The 20,903-nt window shown below is 33.2% G+C and overlaps 2 protein-coding genes and 2 long non-coding RNA genes across 4 annotated transcripts; 2 read left to right on the forward strand and 2 right to left on the reverse strand.

Moving 5' to 3' along the window:
• Positions 1 to 1,537: 1,537 nt before the first annotated feature.
• Positions 1,538 to 4,578, reverse strand: LOC130467896 (uncharacterized). The gene is made up of 3 exons (XR_008927914.1): positions 4,404 to 4,578; positions 4,146 to 4,218; positions 1,538 to 1,913 (listed from the first exon to the last, which is right to left on the reverse strand). It is a non-coding gene; the product is annotated as an uncharacterized lncRNA (long non-coding RNA).
• Positions 2,475 to 6,483, forward strand: LOC130467898 (uncharacterized). The gene is made up of 2 exons (XR_008927915.1): positions 2,475 to 3,055; positions 3,529 to 6,483. It is a non-coding gene; the product is annotated as an uncharacterized lncRNA (long non-coding RNA).
• A 6,216-nt stretch (positions 6,484 to 12,699) lies between these two features.
• LOC130465536 (uncharacterized) lies at positions 12,700 to 13,221 on the forward strand. Its single transcript, XM_056834334.1, has one exon. It carries the CDS (start codon positions 12,700 to 12,702, stop codon positions 13,219 to 13,221), a length of 522 nt encoding a protein of 173 aa, XP_056690312.1.
• A 149-nt stretch (positions 13,222 to 13,370) lies between these two features.
• Positions 13,371 to 18,736, reverse strand: LOC110792997 (elongator complex protein 6). The gene is made up of 5 exons (XM_021997824.2): positions 18,380 to 18,736; positions 17,572 to 17,644; positions 14,919 to 15,127; positions 13,950 to 14,096; positions 13,371 to 13,768 (listed from the first exon to the last, which is right to left on the reverse strand). The coding sequence occupies exons 1-5, from the start codon at positions 18,629 to 18,631 to the stop codon at positions 13,646 to 13,648; spliced, it is 804 nt and encodes a 267-aa protein (XP_021853516.1). The 5' UTR covers positions 18,632 to 18,736; the 3' UTR covers positions 13,371 to 13,645.
• Between the last annotated feature and the right edge of the window lie 2,167 nt (positions 18,737 to 20,903).

A 20,903-nucleotide genomic window follows, 5' to 3' on the forward strand; every position in this document is an offset into this window, starting at 1 on the left:
CATACATTTTTACAAACGAACCAAGCAAAAAAAAACAAACACAAAATTTACGGAGTATATTTGAAGCTATCAACCGATATAAACCGATTGAAGATTTGAAACCCAATCAAATTACGTCGATGGAAAAGGGGGGAGGGGAGGACATTAGCTTGTGTACCTGTAATTGGTAAATTTAATTAAGGTGAAATTATATCCTATCATGTGGAATTTTAATGACTTTATGTAATTTCTCCTTTCTAGCTACTTTCGTATTAAATTGCATGGTTTTTGCCTTTAACATTTTTCAAGTATAAATTTGATCATTGTTATCTATAAATCTATAATTATCTACTACTCCATAGTTGTTAAGCTCGTACGTCGCCTTCCTTGCTACCGCTTACATAGGTTAATGAGGTTATGCATTTCATTTATTTTATTTTTTTTAAAAAAATTATCTAAACTTAAGTTAGGCTCTGTTCTATTCAACTTATTTTGATTTATTTCAGACAAAATAAGTTCAGATAAGTTCAGTTAAATTCATGTCCAGTTAAGTTCAGATAAGTTAAATTAAATTCAACAAAAAATGAGTTTTTTTTCACACATTTTCACACACAAATAAGTTTATTTCAGACAAATTAAATTTTTCTTAGATAAATTAAGTTCAGATATTTCAGAAAAAATCAATTAAGTTCACATATGTTCAGATAATAAGTTCAGTAAAAATAAATCAAATAGAACGGAGCCTTAACAAACTTAGTACTCCCTCTGCCCCGGAATATACGCACCGGTTTGACCGACACATAGTTTAAGGCAATTTAATTGACTTACTTCCTCTGTTCATAAATACTCGCAACGTTTGATATTTTTACACTATTCACATATTCCAATTTGGCTATTGTTGATGATTTATATGTCAAATAAAACATAGTAATTTGGGATCTTGTTAGATTCATTTTAATACGTACGTATTTTCAAAATATCAACTTTTTATAATTTTTGCTTGAAAATAAGTTAAGATATTAACGATCTAAATTGTCCATTAACATACGTGAAAGTGACAAACTTTGCGAGTATTTATGAACGGATGAAGTATTATTTATAAGGTGGTAGTTGAGATTGAGTATTTTTTAATAACGTTAGTGGGAAATATATCAAGTTTTTTAAAGTGGTGGGGATAGGGGTGATTTTTTTTAATGTTTTTTGAGATGTTAGGAATACATGCAAGTGGGACCTCAGGTAAGTGAGAAAAACAATATAAAATTAGAAAATATGATATTTATAGAAATAATGCAAATATTCCGAGACGCTTTTATAAGGAAAGCGGTGTAAATATCCCGTAACGGAGAGAGTAGTATAATTTATCAGAACTTTACTGAACAAATTTAGTATAACTTAACCAGACTAAGTTGTTAATTTTGTTTTCTTGGTCCTAATCATAAAAGAAAATACGTTATAGAATCATATACAATACTCGTTTTCTTTTTTTTAATAAAACTAGTGGAAGGCACGTGCGTTGCACGTTGATAAAGATATTAAAATTTTTACATTATGCAAAATATAATTAGAATATTTACCTACAGTTCATCATTATTAATTACATCGACTTTGTTTTTCTTACATATACAAAAGTGTGTACAACTGTACATAGTGAAAATTAGCTTATGTTCAGAAGAAGCTTAGTGTAACACCTACTCATCTTTCTTCTATGCCAGCATTTTGCAGCAATTTTTTTTCATCATATCCAAAAACAGCCCACAACTTTGATTGCAGCATATCTAAATTAGTGTGTGGGGTACATGTCAAAAGGAGATTAATAATGCTTGTTCAAGCTGTACACCCTGTCAAAAAATTTAGCATTGAAGCGGTATATTGAATCAAATCTATAGAGTCACGTTAATTCCGCTTCATGCATCCTTTGCTTCAATAATATTAATCTGAAATAAAACAGAACAGAACTGAAAAACTTTGATACTTTGTTTCTAGATACTACGTAGAGTAAGTACTTCAGACATTTTTACTAATTTCAGTAGATCTGTATATTAGTACAAGAATAATATTGTGTATCGCTGCTGATAATTAAGCACAAAAAATTGAGCACAAAATCGACCGACACTACTACCACCGAATTTTCAATCAAATATGTAAAATAAGATTCTGGACTATTAGACAATGGGGGTGTTGGTACTATGGTGGTCAGTGAGGCGAAGAATAATGGTTAGAACAGGAGAGGAAGAAATGAAGAGAGAGAACTATATGAAGTGAGAATTAATGATCAGATAGAGAGATATACACAAGGAGAGAGTAAATAGAGCAAAAGAAAAAATGCAAATCCAAGCTTTTTTTTCATAAGTTTGTAAATCAGAATAATGTGACAAGTAAAAAAGAACATACCTAGGTGGCGGTTACTTTAGAAGTATCATCTTCTTTCTTTTGGTGGGTGGAAGTTTGTATTTCATTATCTTCTTGTTTGAGGGCGGTTACTAATATTTATTAGAATCAAAATATATGTCAAAATCTGGATAACTGATCACTAAATACACTTTGTTACTCTATAAAAAGCACAACAGAATTCACCAGATCATCCAGTTTCAGTTTAGAGTCTAGACAAGGTCAAATTTGGTTAAAATGGCTTTTCTTGTTTTGCAGGATCAAAGACTCTAGTTGCATTGTGAAGTTGTACGATGTAAGTTAGTTCAGGATTAGGGTCAAGGTCAAGGGTGGAATTCGGGACTCTCATCTTGTGCAGTTAGGTAAGTTGAATTATGGATAATGAACATGTCCCAAGCCATGGATGATGCTATCTTAAACAATTCATTCGATATCTGATATAATGTAGCCTATTTAATGGTTTTTTGAACCAGTTTCTATTCCTTAGACAGTTTGAAAAAGATAAAATGGTTGGGCCATATTTTGATCCAGAATACGAAAACTTAAGCATCAGAATAAATCCTCCCAGGTTCCTAATCTGTCTAAATCATCCGCAAAGATATTGTATCATACACCTGTCTCTAACTTAGTTTTTTTTTTCAGGGTTTCTGTGGATAACTCCAGTTGTAGTGACTGTACCCTAGTAAAGGTTAGTATCTCATCATCAAATGGTCAAAACAGCAGTAGCACTAACTACCCTAGTTATTTTTGCACTTGTTAGTTATCAAAATATAATTAATAGGACCATTATTAGTATAATTATCTGATAGTTAAATAAATTTTACATACAACATAAGCCTGATTACGGAAAAAGGGATAGGACCATTATTAGTATAATTATCTGATAGTTATATAAATTTTACACACAACATAAGCCTGATTACTGAAAAAGGGAACCTTTGTTGTACTCTGCTGGAAGTAAGTGTAATGGGTTGGTTTCACAGTTACTTTGTTGTACTCCGCTAGTTTTCCGAACTGGGCCTTAATAGGTTCCAACGTAACACTAATGAATGAGTTTTTTGAGAAGTTAAGTAAAATTGAAGGCAAATAGGAAAGTTAATCCGCTATCTGTTATAAATTTCCTATTTCTGTTGACAGGTTAAACTGTTTCTTCTGTAGCAGGTTGACAGCATGAACAAACCAGGAATATTGTTAGAAGTCATACAAATCCTAACTGACCTTGATCTAATCATCACCAAAGCTTACATTTCTACTGATGGTGGATGGTTCATGGATGGTATGTTGTTCTTCAATTTAAGATTTCTTCAATTCTTTTATCTTGACACATTGACAGCTAAATTTTTTGTGTTTTTCTTAATCACATACTCTGTATCTTTTTACTTTAGAATATAGCTCATCTTAGATATACACTCTTGCTTTGACTGGCGATCAATGTTTGATATTTTTTTCCCCTTGTGAAAAAACAGTCTTCCATGTTACTGACCAAAATGGGAAGAAGATTACAGAGTACAGAGTACAGACAGCAAAACCATAGAATATATAGAAAAGGTACAAATACTAATTTGAGATGGTCAAGGCTGGCAAGGACTTCTTTGGATTAGTCATGCTAGCCGATTGACGAAAATGAAAGATGACGAAAATGAAAGATGACATCCAAACCAATCTCCCCTTGCTATGGTATTGAACAATCCAAAATGAATAGATTCATTCAAAAATTTAAGCATGCATTATTATTATTAATCCATTGGGGGGAGCAAAATTAGGAGAGACCAATGTACCTTCCTTCTGGGTATTATTCGAAGAAAATCTTGAAATTTCCGATTCAAACATCAACGGAAGTGGAGAGTAAGCCTGCAAATATTATTCTACATGTAAAAATGGAACGAATTTATATACAAATTCGGTTTATTTAGGGAAAGCATGTGTAAATGGAATTAAAGTAATAGAAAAAAAAATCAGCCCCAAATCATAGTGAGAAGTAATGGCGAAGAAAAATTACTTCCAGCAAAATTGAGAGAAGGGAGGTCGGCACTTACTCCGTACTTTTTATGAAGAACAAGCGATTAACTTTGTTAAGTTAATCAGAGAACCGCTCAAGCTCCATGGACAGCGTCTCTTTAGGAAAAGAAAAAGGAATTCTACAGAAGCTTTGTGTCTTTGGGAAAGAAAGAAGGAAGGTCAAGTGATTATCTATCCAAGTAAACTCAAACGTGGAGGCTAGGATTGCATTAAAATTTTAAAGACACTTGTCAAGATCATGCAAGTGTTGTAATTATAAGTTACAACAAGGGTATAAAAGGAATAAAAAAATTACGTAAGAGTAAGATGAAAACAAAGTTGGATGAGGGCTTTTTTTTATAGAAGAGAGGATAGAATTCATCCGTCTTTAGATGAAGTTTCTATCCAAGGATTCTATTTCAAATATAATAAGTTATACATTACTAGAATTTCTTCAATTCGCATCTTATATCTTACTCCTCCGTTCTTTTCTAGATTACTCAATTTTTTTGCCACATTTATCCATACACGATACAAATACTAATATCTTTATTTATGAATAAGAAAAATATATGGTGTTTCGTTAGGAGAGGTTTGAAAGAAAAAGAGTTTTTTGGGGTGAATTAGAGGTTTGACTTTTAGAAAAACCTATTTGGAAGTGTTTGGTTATGAGAGGTTTGGAAGAGAGTTTTGGGGTGAAAAATCTAATTTTGAAAAAGCTCAATATAGGAGTTTTTTGCAATTAGAGGTTTGAGATAGTGGATGAAAATGACTATTTTGTCCTACTATTGCCTATAATTACAACCACTATCAACCTTGGTACCCTACATTATTTTTGTCCTAAAAACATTACTCACTTTCTTTTTCATTTCACCCTATTTACTAGATTCGTTTTTTGTTATAATAAATTTTGTATTAGTACTTTGAAGGAATAGAAATATATTGCAATTATGCTTGAAATATCATTAGTAATATTTTTCTATTTGAAAAATATATATTACTAAAAAAATTAATTAAAAATATTTGTTTTAAAAATTATTTTATTTAGTGATTGTTTATTAAAAAAAATAAAGAGAAAAAAATTAACACAATAAACTAATTGTCTAATATTAATAAAAAACAAAGTATGTCAATGTCCTTAATGGTCATTTTACATATTAAACAGCTAACAGCTATCAGCTAATTTACCAAACACTTTTACACAAACAGCTAATGTAACCAGCTAGTCAAATCAGCTAATACAAACAGCTAACCGCTAACAGCTAGTCAAACCAGCTATCAGCTAACAGCTCCTAACCAAACAGGGCCATAATAAGTTGATATTTAAAAAATATTTCATAAAATCTCACATGACTATTTATTTTTAACTATAAATCACAAAAAAAAGTCAAAAAACTTGTGTGAATAGAGTCAAAGTCAAATTGTGTCAACTAATAAATTAAAAGCGCGTCTCCTGTGAGACCAGTCACACCATCAAATTGATGGTGTGACGAGCGCAAAACCAATAGCGTACCTCCCCTAAAACTAAAAAAAAAAAGTAACAGATCTAAACTATAGAAGTAACATACCTAAATTAAAAAAGTACCTCCTCTAAACTTATATTAAAAAAAAGTAACATGTCTAAACTATAGAAATAACATACCTAAACTAAAAATGTACCTCCCCTAAAACTATTCCGTATAAAAAAAAGTAACATGTCTAAACTATAGAAGTAACATACCTAAACTAAAAAAGTACCTCATCTAAAATTATATAAAAAAAAAAGTAACATATCTAAACTAAAAAAAATACCTCCTCTAACATTATTAAAAAAAAAGTAACATGTCTAAAATATAGAAGTAACATACCTAAACTAAGAAGGTATCTCCCTAAAAATACTTCGTATAAAAAAAGTAACATGTATAAACTATAGAAGTAACATACCTAAACCAAAAAAAAGTACTTCCTCTTAAATTTTTTTAAAAAAGTAACATGTCTAAACTATAGAAGTAACATACCTAAACTAAGAAGGTATCTCCCCTAAAATTACTCCGTATAAAAAAAGTAACATGTATAAACTATAGAAGTAACATACCTAAACTAAATAAAATACCTCCTCTAAAATTAAAAAAAAAAAAAGTAACATGTCTAAACTATAGAAATAACATACCTAAATTCGCAAGTGTGAACTGGCCTCACCATCAGTTAATGGTGAAGACAATCTCATATAAGAATTTGGGATAAATTAAAGGAGTATTTAGTTAAACCACAACTTATCACACGTAGATGAAAAATAAATTAACACTCGTAGTTTGTTGTTTCATGTGGCACTCCTAAATCTTACTGCTTCATAAAGGTTTCCTTTATACGTAGATAAATTGAACATCACTCCCTCTGTCCCAATTTAATTGTCGTAATAGACGTTTCACGGAGTTTTATGCGATAAATTATTATAAGATTATCTATTAATACGAAGTATAAAATTAGATATTATGGAGATAGTGAAAGAATTTTTTTAATTGAATGCGAGAGGTGCATAACCATATCTTTTGGTATTGGGAAGAAAAATGTACGTAGTAGCTAGTAAATATTATTAGATCTATGTTATAAAAGGAAATATGGCAATTACTAAGACTGAAATAAATGAAAAATGTGATGATCAAATTTGGACGGATGGGATATTATTTTTTTTATGTAAAAATTATTTTGTGACATTTCACACTTATGCAGTGCTCTCCATGCTCTTAAAAGTTCATCTTTTTATATATATAACTAGTGTGTGGCTCGGGCGATGCCCCGATTGATACATTGAATAGTTAAATTTTAGACTTTTCTTAAGCTCAATATTTGATAAAATTCATGTATACCACAAAGGGAAAAACATCCATCAAGTTCGTCAACTGCACAAACAAACTACGTCATTTATCATGAGAAATAATTTTTCAATTGCATCTCTTATCATTTGTATAATTTGTGGAACTAAGTGATTCAAATTAATAAACACCAAATTAGATATATGCAGCCATGGAAGGCATTTCTGTAGTTGATGCTTATGAGACTTGTGACATCATGTTTATTCATGGTTGTCCTAATTATTTAATAATTAATTTTTTTGCAAAATTAGTTAATAGAAAATAAAGTCTTATAAAAAATTAGTTGTTTTAAACTTCAGGGTAACATTAATTTATAAATTAATGTGAAGAGATAAACCACAATTGGTTGTTGGTTAAGATGGTAATGGGAGTTATCATCCACACTTGAGGTCTGGAGTTCGAACCTCATTGTATGTATTGAATTTTGGTTTTCCATGATATGACATATCATCTGGTGAATGAATGATGTGACACTAAGGGAAGAGTACTATGTGACACATAGACATTTTTCTCAACGCCTTTTAATATATTAGTATAGATAATTGTTAGTAGCGCTCTACATGCTCTTAAAAAGTTCATCTTTTATGTAGATCAATTATTGGTTGTAGTAAATGTTTTCAAAAAAATAATAATTTTAAACTATTCGATCTAACCACTTCTTACACACTACGTACGATCATGTTATTCCTTCAGTTTTTAATTTTTGTTGGTAGTTTGGTGTGTAAACTATGTAAGGGGTTTTAATGACCCTAATAGTTTAAGTTGTTTTAGTTTTAGTAAGTTGTAATATGTACACTTTCTTTATTTATGCAAATTAAGTTTATGTCAAAAAAAAAAACCAAAAAAAATACATACTACGTACGGATTATATATTTGAAAAACTCAAGGAAACTCACGGACATTTATATGGTGGAAAAAAAATATTATGTTTTATATATGAGAAAGATAAATATGTTTAATGTGACGTATGTAAATTATACAAAAGTCAAAACATTACAACTAAAATAGAATAGTGGAATTTTACAAGATACACAAAACATCAATTTTGTCGCGGCCTCGGGTGTACGTTGCAAACTTGCAATTCGTATTTTGATTTAGTTTCTTAAAACTTAATTGCTTTAAGAGAAAGATAAATCATTTCTTTCATCCACAATACACCAAAAAAACCAAACTCCAAAGATGACATAAAACAAAATTCAAGGTAAAGAGTAGATGGATTTTCCTCTAGTTATGAAAATGAAATACTAGTTTAAAAGAGAGATTATTTTTAGTCTTAATCCACCAAGATTAATTAAACAAACAAATTAAATGGGAGGTAGAGAAGGTCATGTTTGTATGGGATTAGTGTTTTTCATCATAGGTCTTTGGCATCTTAATTTGCAATAACCTAAAAAACAATGCAACCCAAAAATGTTTCAAATCATACACTTGGTTTCCTACCTCATTCTCAAAGTATTTAGAACTTTACCTAATCCTAATTGGATCCTTTATATTCATCTTAGTTGAGCTTCATAGCTCACCCATTGATCATAATGGAGAAATCCAAGCCACTCGATCATCTCCACCACATTGAACATACTCTCACCGCCATCAGCCATGCCCTTCTTCTTGTATGCTCTCTTTGTTATACTCCTTGACAAATTAGCCCAATTCAACACCAAGGCTCACGTGATCAACGTGTGCCATTTCCTCGCGGCCATGACCTTCGCCCAAGAGTTTCTCCTTATTCATTTTCACTCAACGGATCATGTAGGTTTACAAGGGCAATACCATTTGTTTCATGAACAACTAGTTATTGTGTGTTTATTATTTTCTCTCTTAAGCATATGGTTGCCTAAGAGTTTCATGGCAATGGCAGACCTAGCCTATGACCAGGGGTGGCACGTGCCCCCCTCCTCCCGAGAAAAAAAAAAAAGAATTTGGTGCTGCAGTGGCAATTTGTTGCGCTTGGAGTCTCCCTTTGGATTCCGCTGATCCAGGGGTTCGAGACTCCTCTACTGATGTTAGCTTCACATTTTATCATTTCTTTTTATTTTTTTTTCGTTCTTTTTATGATAATTCAATTTTTTTAATATGAAATAGCATTACTACAAATTTTTTACTTTGGTTATTTATTTTTCATTTAAACTTTTTCTTATTCCCTTTTATGATAATTCAACATTTTGAATCAATAAAATACTTGGTATATAATACTGACTACTGAGTAATACTACGTACATTACTGCATACTAATTAAACACAATAATGTTATTGGAGGCACCTGTTTTTATAATTTATTTGAAGAGGATCAAAATAGGTTGTAGATGTCTTCATGACTTTTTTTTTTTTCTATTTTGAAGGGAGATGTTTTGGTGATCTAAAATTCAAGTTAATGACACGAATTCTTTCTTCGGAATATTCATTTTTTGACTTTGAATGTATCTGGATGAGTGTTTTGGTGTTACTAAATAAAGTCAAGATGTTTATTTTTATTTTTTTTTGACGTAGGAAATTCAAGATGTTTAGATGACCTACAATATTTAATATAAGTCTACAACACTAATATTTTCTTCAAAATAATATACGGAGTATATTTTTGTTTTACTTTGAAAAAATGAAATATGAGTGTTACTGTGTTAATAATTTTTTCAATCAATATTTTTTGCTTTAATGTTGTTTATTTTTTTGTTTATTTATTTATTGATAATTAAGGATAAAAAATTAGGTTAACCTCAGTTAAACCAAAAAACATAAAAACTATGGCCGTAAGTGACCCAAAAAACCGACTTCTAATTTGCTGATCCTTTCTCCACATCGGCAATAATGTTGAAGATCGGTGCCCCCCCGATTGAAAATCCTGGGTCCGCCACTGTTTCATGGTATGTTACATTAGGTCACTTGGTATGACTTTTCAAGGTATATGGTTCATTGTCACCTGATTCATGCTATGGACTCCGAATTTTGCTCCCAAAGGTTGCTTAATGAAAAGGGATCAGTATGATCAGGATGTGATTAAGTGTGAAGATCCTGAATCTTTACATCGTGGAAAGGCGTTGGTTACTATTTTGTTTTGTTGGGTTTTCACAAGTATGATGGTTTTTGGTGCGAGTTTTTATTTGGTTGTAAACAAAGTTTATGGTGCAAGTAAATTCATGGAAGATGAGGAGGAGGAATTAACATGCGAAATGGAAGACATGCAAAAATTTCTATGCACAAACAAGGTTTCACCTATTGATTTGGAAGAATTATAGATATTTTATCATTTTATGTACTCCTACCTTCTGAATAGATGAATCACTCCATTTCCTGTTTTCAAGAAGAAAAAGAATTGTCTCTTTCTACCATGGTCACCACTCACCACCTATATTTATGTAGTATTTCTCTCTCCACCTCTCATTGGCTTAAACATATCTTTATTTTTTCTTCTTTTATGCACCCTTTTTATTAAGTAGATTAAATGGTTCATCCATTAGTTAATTACATCCATCACCCATTCTTTTTGTTAATTATTATGCATATTATTAGATGGTGAATTTTTAATAGTTAATAATTTTCACCCGAATATCTCCCGATTCACCCGGTTCACCCGCGGATGATGGATGGACGGAATGCGGGTGATGAGTAAAGCGGGTGACGGATGGACTGGGTGGAGCGGATGGAAGCGGATGATGAATGCGGGTGATGCTCCACCCGACCCAAATCCCACCCATTTCCATCCCTATGTACATGTGAGTGAAGCATTCATATTATGTTTGTAAATTAAATGGTTTATTACTTATTTACGAATATCGTTTTTTGTTTTTATCACTATGATCTGATTACAACATGCTAATTGTTTTGGACATTCATGGTTCTGTGAATTTTGACTAACTCATAACACTCCCTTTAAATATCTATCCTTAAAGAGTTATTAGTTTCTAATTAAGAACATGTCTTGGTAAAACTTAGTCGGATAAAAAAAACATAGTTAGGAAAAATGAGTACAAGTTTTATGATTATATACTTTACTCAGTCTCAGATTCGAACTTTGTATACTGACTTATTAAAAATCCGGTGCGATTAAAATCTGTCCGAAGGAAAAAAGCGTGCAACACATATAATTAACAATCCTCCTGAATTTAGCATTGGTCATGAAGACGACGGATATCAAAATTTGTACACCAGCTGCTCAAACTTCTTTGAAGGAAGAGATTTGGTAAACAAGTCTGCATATTAATTTGTTGGACGTTTACCTTTCCTTCTTTCTAAAGATCGTCAGGGGAACACCTATGGGGATATGTGTAATGTGTTTAGTTTGATCTTCTTTGATATATCCTTCTGTTACTTGTGCGACACATGCAATATTATCGTTGTTATCTAACCTTTTCTCTCTCTTTTATTTGTAATTAAATTGTAACGATATGGGTTTTGATGTTTATAATCTTTAATCTTTCTGGCTGACCTAAGTGGTACAAGTAAAATAAAAATAAAAATGGATGAAGTACTTAAAAGATCAAGAAAAGAGGAAATACTATTTTACATTACCTCAGCCTCAGCCTCAGCCTCAGCCTCAGCCTCAGCCCGCGGATGTCTACATGAGTATATCGGAGTAGCATAATATGTAGAGTCAAGATTAGGTCTACCAAACTTGTTTAAATTGAGTTCCTTTGGGAGAAAGATTAAATCATTATCCTTCATACACAATTATTCCAATTACTAAACTCGATCCCAAGAGTCAATTAATGCTAAAGATATGACATCATACAAAATTCAAGGGTAGAGTACAAGGATTTTCAAGAGTAGTTTAAAAGAGAGATTATTACTATTATAAGTTTACCAAAGCCATATTCTGCCAAGTACCCAAAATCCCATATATATCTTTCAAGTTCATTTAAGTATCTTTCAAGACAACATTGCCTAGCTTTGCATAAACTTCAACCATGCATTTTTCTTATTACTACAAAACTAAACTACTTGTGTTTATTCTTTGGCATATATATATGCTTCCATTATAGTACGTACTTATGCTTCTCAAAATCGTCTCTCTTTCACTCCATTATTCTATCTAACTCGTCGATGAGGAACTTATAGTCGAACTTTGAGGATAAATCAATCTCAAGTGTTTTTATTCAACAAGACTAATTAAACCAACATCATGGGAGGTAGAGAAGGTCATGTTATGTTAGGGTTAGTGTTTTTTATCATAGGTCTTTGGCATCTCTACAATAACCTAAAAAACAATGCAACCCTAAAATGTTTCAAATCCTACATTTGGTTTCCTACCTCATTCTCAAGGTATTTAGAACTTTACCTAATCCTTAGTGGATGCTTTTTATTCATATTAAGTGAACTCCATAGCTCACCCTTTGATCATAATGGAGCAATCCTAGCCACTCATCTTCACCACATTGAACATACTCTTATTGCCACAACATTCTTCTTGCATGCTCTTTTTGCTATTCTCTTTGACAAAGCCCGGCTCACCACCAACGCGCACATCAATGTGGGTCATTTCATTGCAACCATGGCCTTCGCGCAAGAGCTTCTCCTCTTTCACTTTCACTCGACGGATCATGTAGGCCTAGAGGGACAATACCATTTGCTCCTTCAACAAGTGGTTATGGTGTGCCTATTTTCGACTCTTTTAAGCATATGGTTGCCTAAGAGTTTCATGTTATGTTACATTAGGTCACTTGGTGTGATATTTCAAGGCCTTTGGCTCATTGTAACCGGTTTCATGCTATGGACTCCAGATTTCGCTCCAAAAGGGTGCTCGATGAAAAAGGGTCATTTTGGTCGGAATGTGATTAAGTGTGACGATCATGAATCATTACATCGCGGTAAGGCGTTGGTTAACATTTTGTTTAGTTGGTTTTTCATAGGTATGATGGTTTTTGGCGTGGTTTGTTATTTGGTTGTAAACAAAGTTTACGGCGTAAGTAAAGTCATGGAAGATGATGAGGAGGACTTGACATGGGAAATGGAAGATAGGCAAAGATTTCTACACAGAAACAGGGTTTTACCCACTGATTTGGAAGAACTGTAAATATTAATTTTACCTATATTTGTAAATTAAAATGGTCTGGTTACAACTTACAACATGTATATTTATTTATGTAAATATCACTATGATTCTTGTCACTTACTAATGAAAATTCTTTGTTGTATAATTTATAATTTTAAAGGACAAGAAAATTGCAAAGTAAGAATGTCATTATAGAACTTCATTTGATTAGTTTATAGCTCCACATGGGAAGATACATTCCAGTCTCAAGGATCAAATAAAAAGTTAAATAGTTCACAACTCCGGCCACTTTCACCGGAACCCCAAAATTACGAGACATGGTGCTGAACTCCACAAAATATATCAGCATTATGTTAATTCCACACCACTGAGATGTGTACTTGTGCGGCAGCACCTACGCTATTAGAGGGTATAGCCTTTCGAGTTAGTTTACTATCTTCTCTTTTCAAGCCCGAGTCCCTGGAAAAAAGCACTCCACACCATTCTCCTTGAGTTTAAAGTGGAAATTTTGTACCTTGTTTGTTGAACTCCTAGTCTTGTCATGCATGCCCTTATTCAATATAGTCAACTGCAAGTTCAAGAGCCATAATTAGACAAGAGATTCAAAATCCTGCAATAACTATGCAACAAGCAGCTTATATATTTTCTAAAATTTGGAAGGGATTAAGAAAAATGTGATACAGAGCACTGAAAGTTTAGCAAAATTACTAGACAATCAGACTGTTTCTCCCTAAAAAATCATATCATACCTGTCCATGGACATCAGTTGCCAGACCAGTTGCCAATGGTTCAGCTTTGATCAATATGTTAGCTAGGTACTCCATCTGTAAAATGGGTGTCGAACTTTCCTCTCCAAAATAGATATCCTCATGGTTAAGAATCACAAGGGAACATCCCTGAAAGAAGGTGAATGTGAAGATCATGTTAAACTCATAATGTGAAGATCACGTTAACATACTTTATTGAAAGCCTAGATTGTGTTCAATTGTTCAAGACACTAAACTCATAATGGAAGTGTCATAGTGAAAATGTCTTGATATTTCAATAAGAGTTTACATGTGTAGGAGTAGGACATGGCTAAAGCCAGTTTCAGGTGTTCAATGGAATATCCTTTATTCAAAGAGGGTTTGAAGAGCTTATCGACTTCCTCTACACCATGATAACTTATCTATTCAAAGAGGGTATGAAGAGCTTATCTACTTCACCTGTAAATTATTGATTGTAACAGAGTTACACATATTAGAACTGACTAAAACTTATTTTACTGAATATGGAGTACTTTTTTAAAGGTGAAATCTGAAATGAACAAGGCCTTAATATTTAATAATTTTACTCATTCAGCTCTCTTTTAAAGGTGAAATGAACAAGGCCTTAATGTACAACCTCAGATGTCCTAAACAATGAGATGGAGCGAGAATATAAAACCCAAAAAATTTAAAGCTATAGAAGCAGTTAACTACCCCGTTAGATCATTACGCATTTATACGGGTCAAGGGCCTGCAGCAACTTTAATTCCTATCACAAGTTCACAACAGGTTCAAATCTGCACCACAGTAATAGATTTATGGGTAAACCTAGATGGAAATACCTTACAAAACAAATATGTAATCATGCGTCAAATAAGCATTCCTTTTTCTCTGAAAGTGTGTGTGTGTGTGTGTGGGTGGGGGGAGGGGGAAAAAAATGCATGAACTAAGAAAAAAGATTTGTCATCTTACTTCCGAAGTCAAAGTATAACAATATCGCAGGAAGTCAAAGCTATGATTGAAAGAGCCCTTGGCAGCAACCTCGATTAGGGAGAAATCGTCAAGTATAATAGTGATACATTTACTGTTTCCACCACTGGATATAATGTCTTCTACAACTTTTTGGATTTTCCCGTACAACTCAATCAGTACACCATTATGTAAGTTTCCCATGCTTTGGTCTGGTCACAACCAGAAAACAGAAAAGAGAGAAAAAGAATGAGAAGAAAAGGGCATTTTAAAGAACTTCTAAGAACACAAATTTCATAGATGATCCTACGATATCCCAAGCTGGTAAAGGCCAAAACATAAGGAAACAGAAACTTCAGTACACAAGTTGAACACAAGCCAGAGGCTAACAGAAAACTACTAAGTCTACTTTTCCCATCTAGGATCAAAACTCAGAAAGGGCAGAGGGAGGAAAGGGCTAAAAGTAAGGGTGACGATGGGTGGGATTCGAGGCAGGTGGATTTCCACCCATATCTACCACCCAACTCCACAACACCTGATACATCCATCACCCCCTGAGTGAGTCAGGTGTAATTGTGTAGCAGATGATTAATGAGTGAATAATATGTATCCCAACTATTAAAATTTGGACTCAACTAAATTTATTGTATATACTAGAGCCATATAGCTCAAGAACTGTGCCAATCAATTTTTTCCAACAAAATTGCTTCACAAAAATTCTCAAAGGGAACTAATCAATAATTAAAATTCTCAAGGTCGACAGATCAATAATTGTAGCAGATCTAGATGTCGCAAAAGCAAGTATAACTATCAAGCCATTGAACAAAAAACTGAATTGAAAATTTGCCCATAGGACCACAAGGCATGAATTCAAGAACCAAATTGCTCACTTAAGTTGAGACTTCCTTAAGCAACATAACAAAACAGGTTAGCACTAAGTCTCTGAAGCGAATAAGAAGGACAATCTCCCTCTACATTTTGGGAAATCCTCAATTTCCCATTGTCTCTGTATTTTTTCTTCCTGTTGGTAGCCAAAAAAAGTTATTCTGACAAATAACCCCTTAGACTTTATTTAACACGGTAAGTTATTGATGATTTTTGTTAAAGAGTCCGGTTAAATATAAACTTTCTTAACCACGGTAACCCTTCACCATCTTTGACCAATCTTGACAATTTCCCACCTCCACATCAACCAACCCGCCACCCCTAACACCACCATGCTCCCACCAACCACCAGTCACCACCATTGCACAAACGAAAGATTCATACTCAATACCTATCCTCACTTTCTCTCTCCTCACTCTCTTCCTCTTCTACACTCTTCCTCTTCTACAGTGATTCAACAAACAATTCCTATGGTACTCCTCAAAGTTTATACAATAATCAATTCTGTAGTTCAGCCCATCACCAACCACCTTCAATACATGATTCCTGCCCTCACCGCATCTGAATAACCAATTTATGAAAAAATATTGAGAAAAAACCCCGATAGAGAGACATTCAACATACAAATTCCGAAGAAGCACCAATTTCAACTTTAGATAGTTGAATGATTGGATCCCACCATTGAAACTCCAACACGTCTTAAAAGTGGTAGAATTTGACCATCCAAATGTCTAAAATATGGTACACTTACACAACCAACTAGCCAAGCAAACCTAGTTTCTGGTCTTTTGGGGTTTAGTCATTGAAAAGTGAATGTAATTTGAAGAATTTATAGAAATAAAACTACTCCATCTTGATTGTAGATGCGCTACTTCAACTTTTTCTTCCACTTCAAATTGCTCAAGCTATCTTTTTCTAACTCCATTTTTGGTTCCACTTAATGTTTTTTTTCAGGTTCCATCTGATGTTATAGGTTCATGTATGTACAGTTAAACCACTTGATGTGTTTCAAAAAAAAAAAAAAAAGAACATTGATTCCTTTCCTTTCTCATGATTGAACCAAACAGCCTTAATATAATTCTTACAATGTTACCATAATTACATACAAATATACAATCAGTATCTTAACGGTTAAAACCATCCTTAATGTCAACTTGTATAAAACTTAGGAATGCAGGGTTATTTTGTGAGATTATCTTTCTTTTTCCCAGGGTACCAATTATAAAGAGTAAAAACAAAGGGTCACCAATGAGAATTTTCCTAAAATGTAATACTGTTATTCTTTAGAGGGCCTACTGAGCTACTCCGTATAACTTTTCTCCATGACCTGTTTTCTCCCCTGCATTATCTCCTATACTGATACACCCTCTTAAAATTTTAAAAACATATACTAGCGAATGTACGGAATTATCTTCTGGAAGGAGCAGAAGAAGCATTGCCAACTCAGAAAGTAATGCTACCAACTCATTCCCGATGAGAAACAATAGAAGAATTTTCACTTCCAAAAAAGCTGGCTATTCTTCTCAACTATTTTCAGCTTTTGGAACCTCGATAGATCCATCAATATGATTATCGAACTTCTAGGGTACAAGAGAAATGCAAGTCATCTAATTTCCTAAGTGACTCGCATGCATCATAATTAAAATTACTAGCAACGCGCCAAGGCCCTAGAAGGCATAATAAAGAATCAACAAGCCTTATGATAGATCCTGAAATTCCTTGCAAACATAGTTAAATGATGGACAAAGATAACTAAATGTGATATTCTCACCTGTGCATCCCAGCATAAGCATGTCAAAGAAGAAAAACCTCCCATTTTCACGGTGGGAAGCCAAGTTACAACCCTGTTACAGCACCGAATATCAATATCAATGGTATCACATCAGACCTTTGAAAGCCAAAAGAGGGATGCATTGACCATTGGGGAAGAGGAGTTTTGTTTTTCATTTATCCAATCAAACATGAAACTTAAAAAAAGCACGAAGAAGCAATGATTACTTCCTATAGAAAAAATACATCACTAAATATATTTTCATCTCATGTAACTATGTAAGTCTCAATTGCTTCGCCATGAAAATACAGGAAGCTCTCCTTCATTCATCATATATGCACAAAAAAAAACATTTGTCAACATTTTTCTCTAACTTAGCCACGGAGACGCCACAGAACGCCATTCTATCATACCTTAATATTACAATCTAAGATATACTAGTAACCAAATACTCCACAGCAAATTCCAGATGGAAACCATGAACTTTTAGAATTTATTTCAAACCTAGATTGGCTAGATAACCCATCTGAGTTCATTTTAATTCAAGGTCCAAAACCTACAATTTTAGCCAAAAAATAAACTCCCAACAAAATACAGCATAAATAAGCTAGCAATCTATCAATTAAACCCTAATTAATTCTCACACTGCATCACTGTTCAAATTCAAGCAATACAGACATTTCAAAGCCGCCGAAGAAAACTTAATTTCTACAGTCATAACATAATTTAGATTGTAAGATTGAGTTCAATTGAACAAGAATGTCGATTAAAAATCGATAATATTAAGACAAGAGTGTGGTGAACATACAAGTTTGCGGAGAATGCGATCGTAGTGAGAGAAAGGGTGAGAAAGAGAGACGAAAACGACGGCGGCGGAGGAAGAGGAGTGAGGAGAGAGAGTGCGTTTGAGTATGTGGTGAATGACGAAAGCGCCGCTTGTTTCGACGGAATCTTCGATCAGTACGCAACTGCCGCTGGGTAGTGAGGAAGAAGATGAAGAAGAGCTTTCGTTGAAGATTCCAAGAGCTTCATCCAATAAATTTGAACTTCTTCCCTCCATTGTTGCAAACTTCAAGCTTTGAGATCAAATTTGAAGAAACGGAAGGAGGGTTTTTGGGTTTTGCCCGTTTTGGGTACTTGACTATGTGGGAGGAAATTTTAGGAGAAACTATAGTATAGTACCCGTGCGATGCACGGTTTTTTTTAACGGATTTTTCATGAAATACCCCCGAATATTGGCGTAATTCACCAAATGCCCCTCGACTTTCAGAAATTCACCAAATGCCCCTCACAAATGACTTAATACCCAAAATACCCTTATTAATGATGCGCCGTTAGTCCTCCGTTAACCTAATTTTCAAATTCACCAAATACCCCTATTTTAATACTTATTTCACCAAATACCCTTATTCAGAAACTTAATTCACCAAATACCAATAACTTAAAATTACTCATTTTGATGCTCAACGGCTAGTTTTTGTGTTTGAAAATTAGCCGTTGCTTATTGTTTGCTTATAAATACTCTTTTTCTGACGGTTTATTGTAGTTTTCCTATTATTTTGTTAATTTCATATCATTTTTGTCATGAGTTTTCTTTCAAAATCATCATCCACACCCAATGAGTCCACATATGTAAGAGTCCCAAATAAATTTTGTTATCATGGGAGAAAATTTGACATCCGAATATCTGATACAACACTCAATCTGAAGCTCCGGTACAACACTAAAACAGAAAACACTCCTAAAAACACCTCAAAACGTCGCAACTCTTCAAGAAAATAGCTACTTCTTTTGTACCTTATTCTTTATGTGACCAATTAATTATATTTACCACGCAATCGGAAGGTATTCCTTTTTCAATATGGGAAATATCTTTAACATATGCAAACAGATTAAAAATAAAGCTCTTATTAATTTTATTCTAACGCATATGTTCCAGCTACCTCGGCTTCTATTGCTTCCATGCCACATATTTAACGTTAACTCCCTTTTGTCTCCTGTCTCTACTGCCTCCAAACATCTTTCTTCAATCTCCTAACTTTCTCTCAACCTTACAGTCGAGGCATAAAGGTTTTCCCACTTTTCTTTTGAGCTAGGTCCTATTGACATGGTCAGATTTATGGACAAATGTCTATTTTTGGATTTGAGGGAACAAGAAAAAAAAATAAAACTAAGGTATGTTCCAAAGCTCATGAACCAGTGAAAAAACATGAATCTTGGCACAAAGATTTGCCTCCAAACTCAAGATTTTCACATCATGAATCCAAGTTGAAATCGAGGTTGTGATAAAAATGTATGTGTTATTGAACTTGATTTCTTAGTTTCTTTACCATTCGGACAATAAGAAAATTAAGGTGTTAGCTTTAGATTGAATTACTTCAGCTTCACTTACATAAGATCCCTTTGAAAATGGGGTTTTTTGGCCTTTTGCTCAGCTAAAGTGCATTGTCTTTACTGGATGAGGCCTGAACTTATTGGATCATAATTGAAACTTACTGAGTGTTGTATCGGAGCCTCAGATGGAAATTTCCTCCCATAATATTAGAAATTTTTTGGAACTCTTACATATGTGGATTCATGGGTGTGGATGATGATTTTGAAAGAAAACTCATGACAAAAATGATATGAAATTAACAAAACAATAGAAAAACGACAATAAATAGTCAGAAAAGGGGTTTTTATAAACAAACAATAAGCAACGGCTAATTTTCAAACATAAAAACTAGCCGCTGAGCATCAAAATGGGTAATTTTAAGTTATGTGTATTTGGTGAATTAAGTTTCAGAATAGGGGTATTTTATGAAATAAGTAATAAAATAGGGGTATTTGGTGAATTTAAAAATTAGGCTAACGGAGGACTAACGGCGCGTCATTAGTAAGGGTATTTTGGGTATTAAGTCATTTGTGAGGGGCATTTGGTGAATTTCTGAAAGTCGAGGGGCATTTGGTGAATTACGCCATAATTCGAGGGTATTTCATGAAAAATCCGTTTTTTTAATCTATACATAAATTTGTATGAAATCTGTTAGGAAATTATAACCAAATAGAGATTATATATATTCTCCAAATTAAAACTAGTTACTGGTAAATTTATCATTGCTAGTTCATTTATCAAATCAATTAAAACAAATAAGAGTACATAGATAAAATTATTTTCATTCTCATTCACCACTTGTGTCAATCACAAAGTTATGTCATCACTCTTAATTATTTCGGTAGTACGTAATACCCACTTAATACTCGCATAATCTCTCAATCAACTTCATTACCCGATCTCTTAACACCTACCTAAACCATTTACTTTACTAAGTTAAAGATGACTTTTAGGAGAA

This window comes from Spinacia oleracea, chromosome 1 (genome assembly GCF_020520425.1).
Source record: "Spinacia oleracea cultivar Varoflay chromosome 1, BTI_SOV_V1, whole genome shotgun sequence".
NCBI lineage: Eukaryota > Viridiplantae > Streptophyta > Magnoliopsida > Caryophyllales > Amaranthaceae > Spinacia > Spinacia oleracea.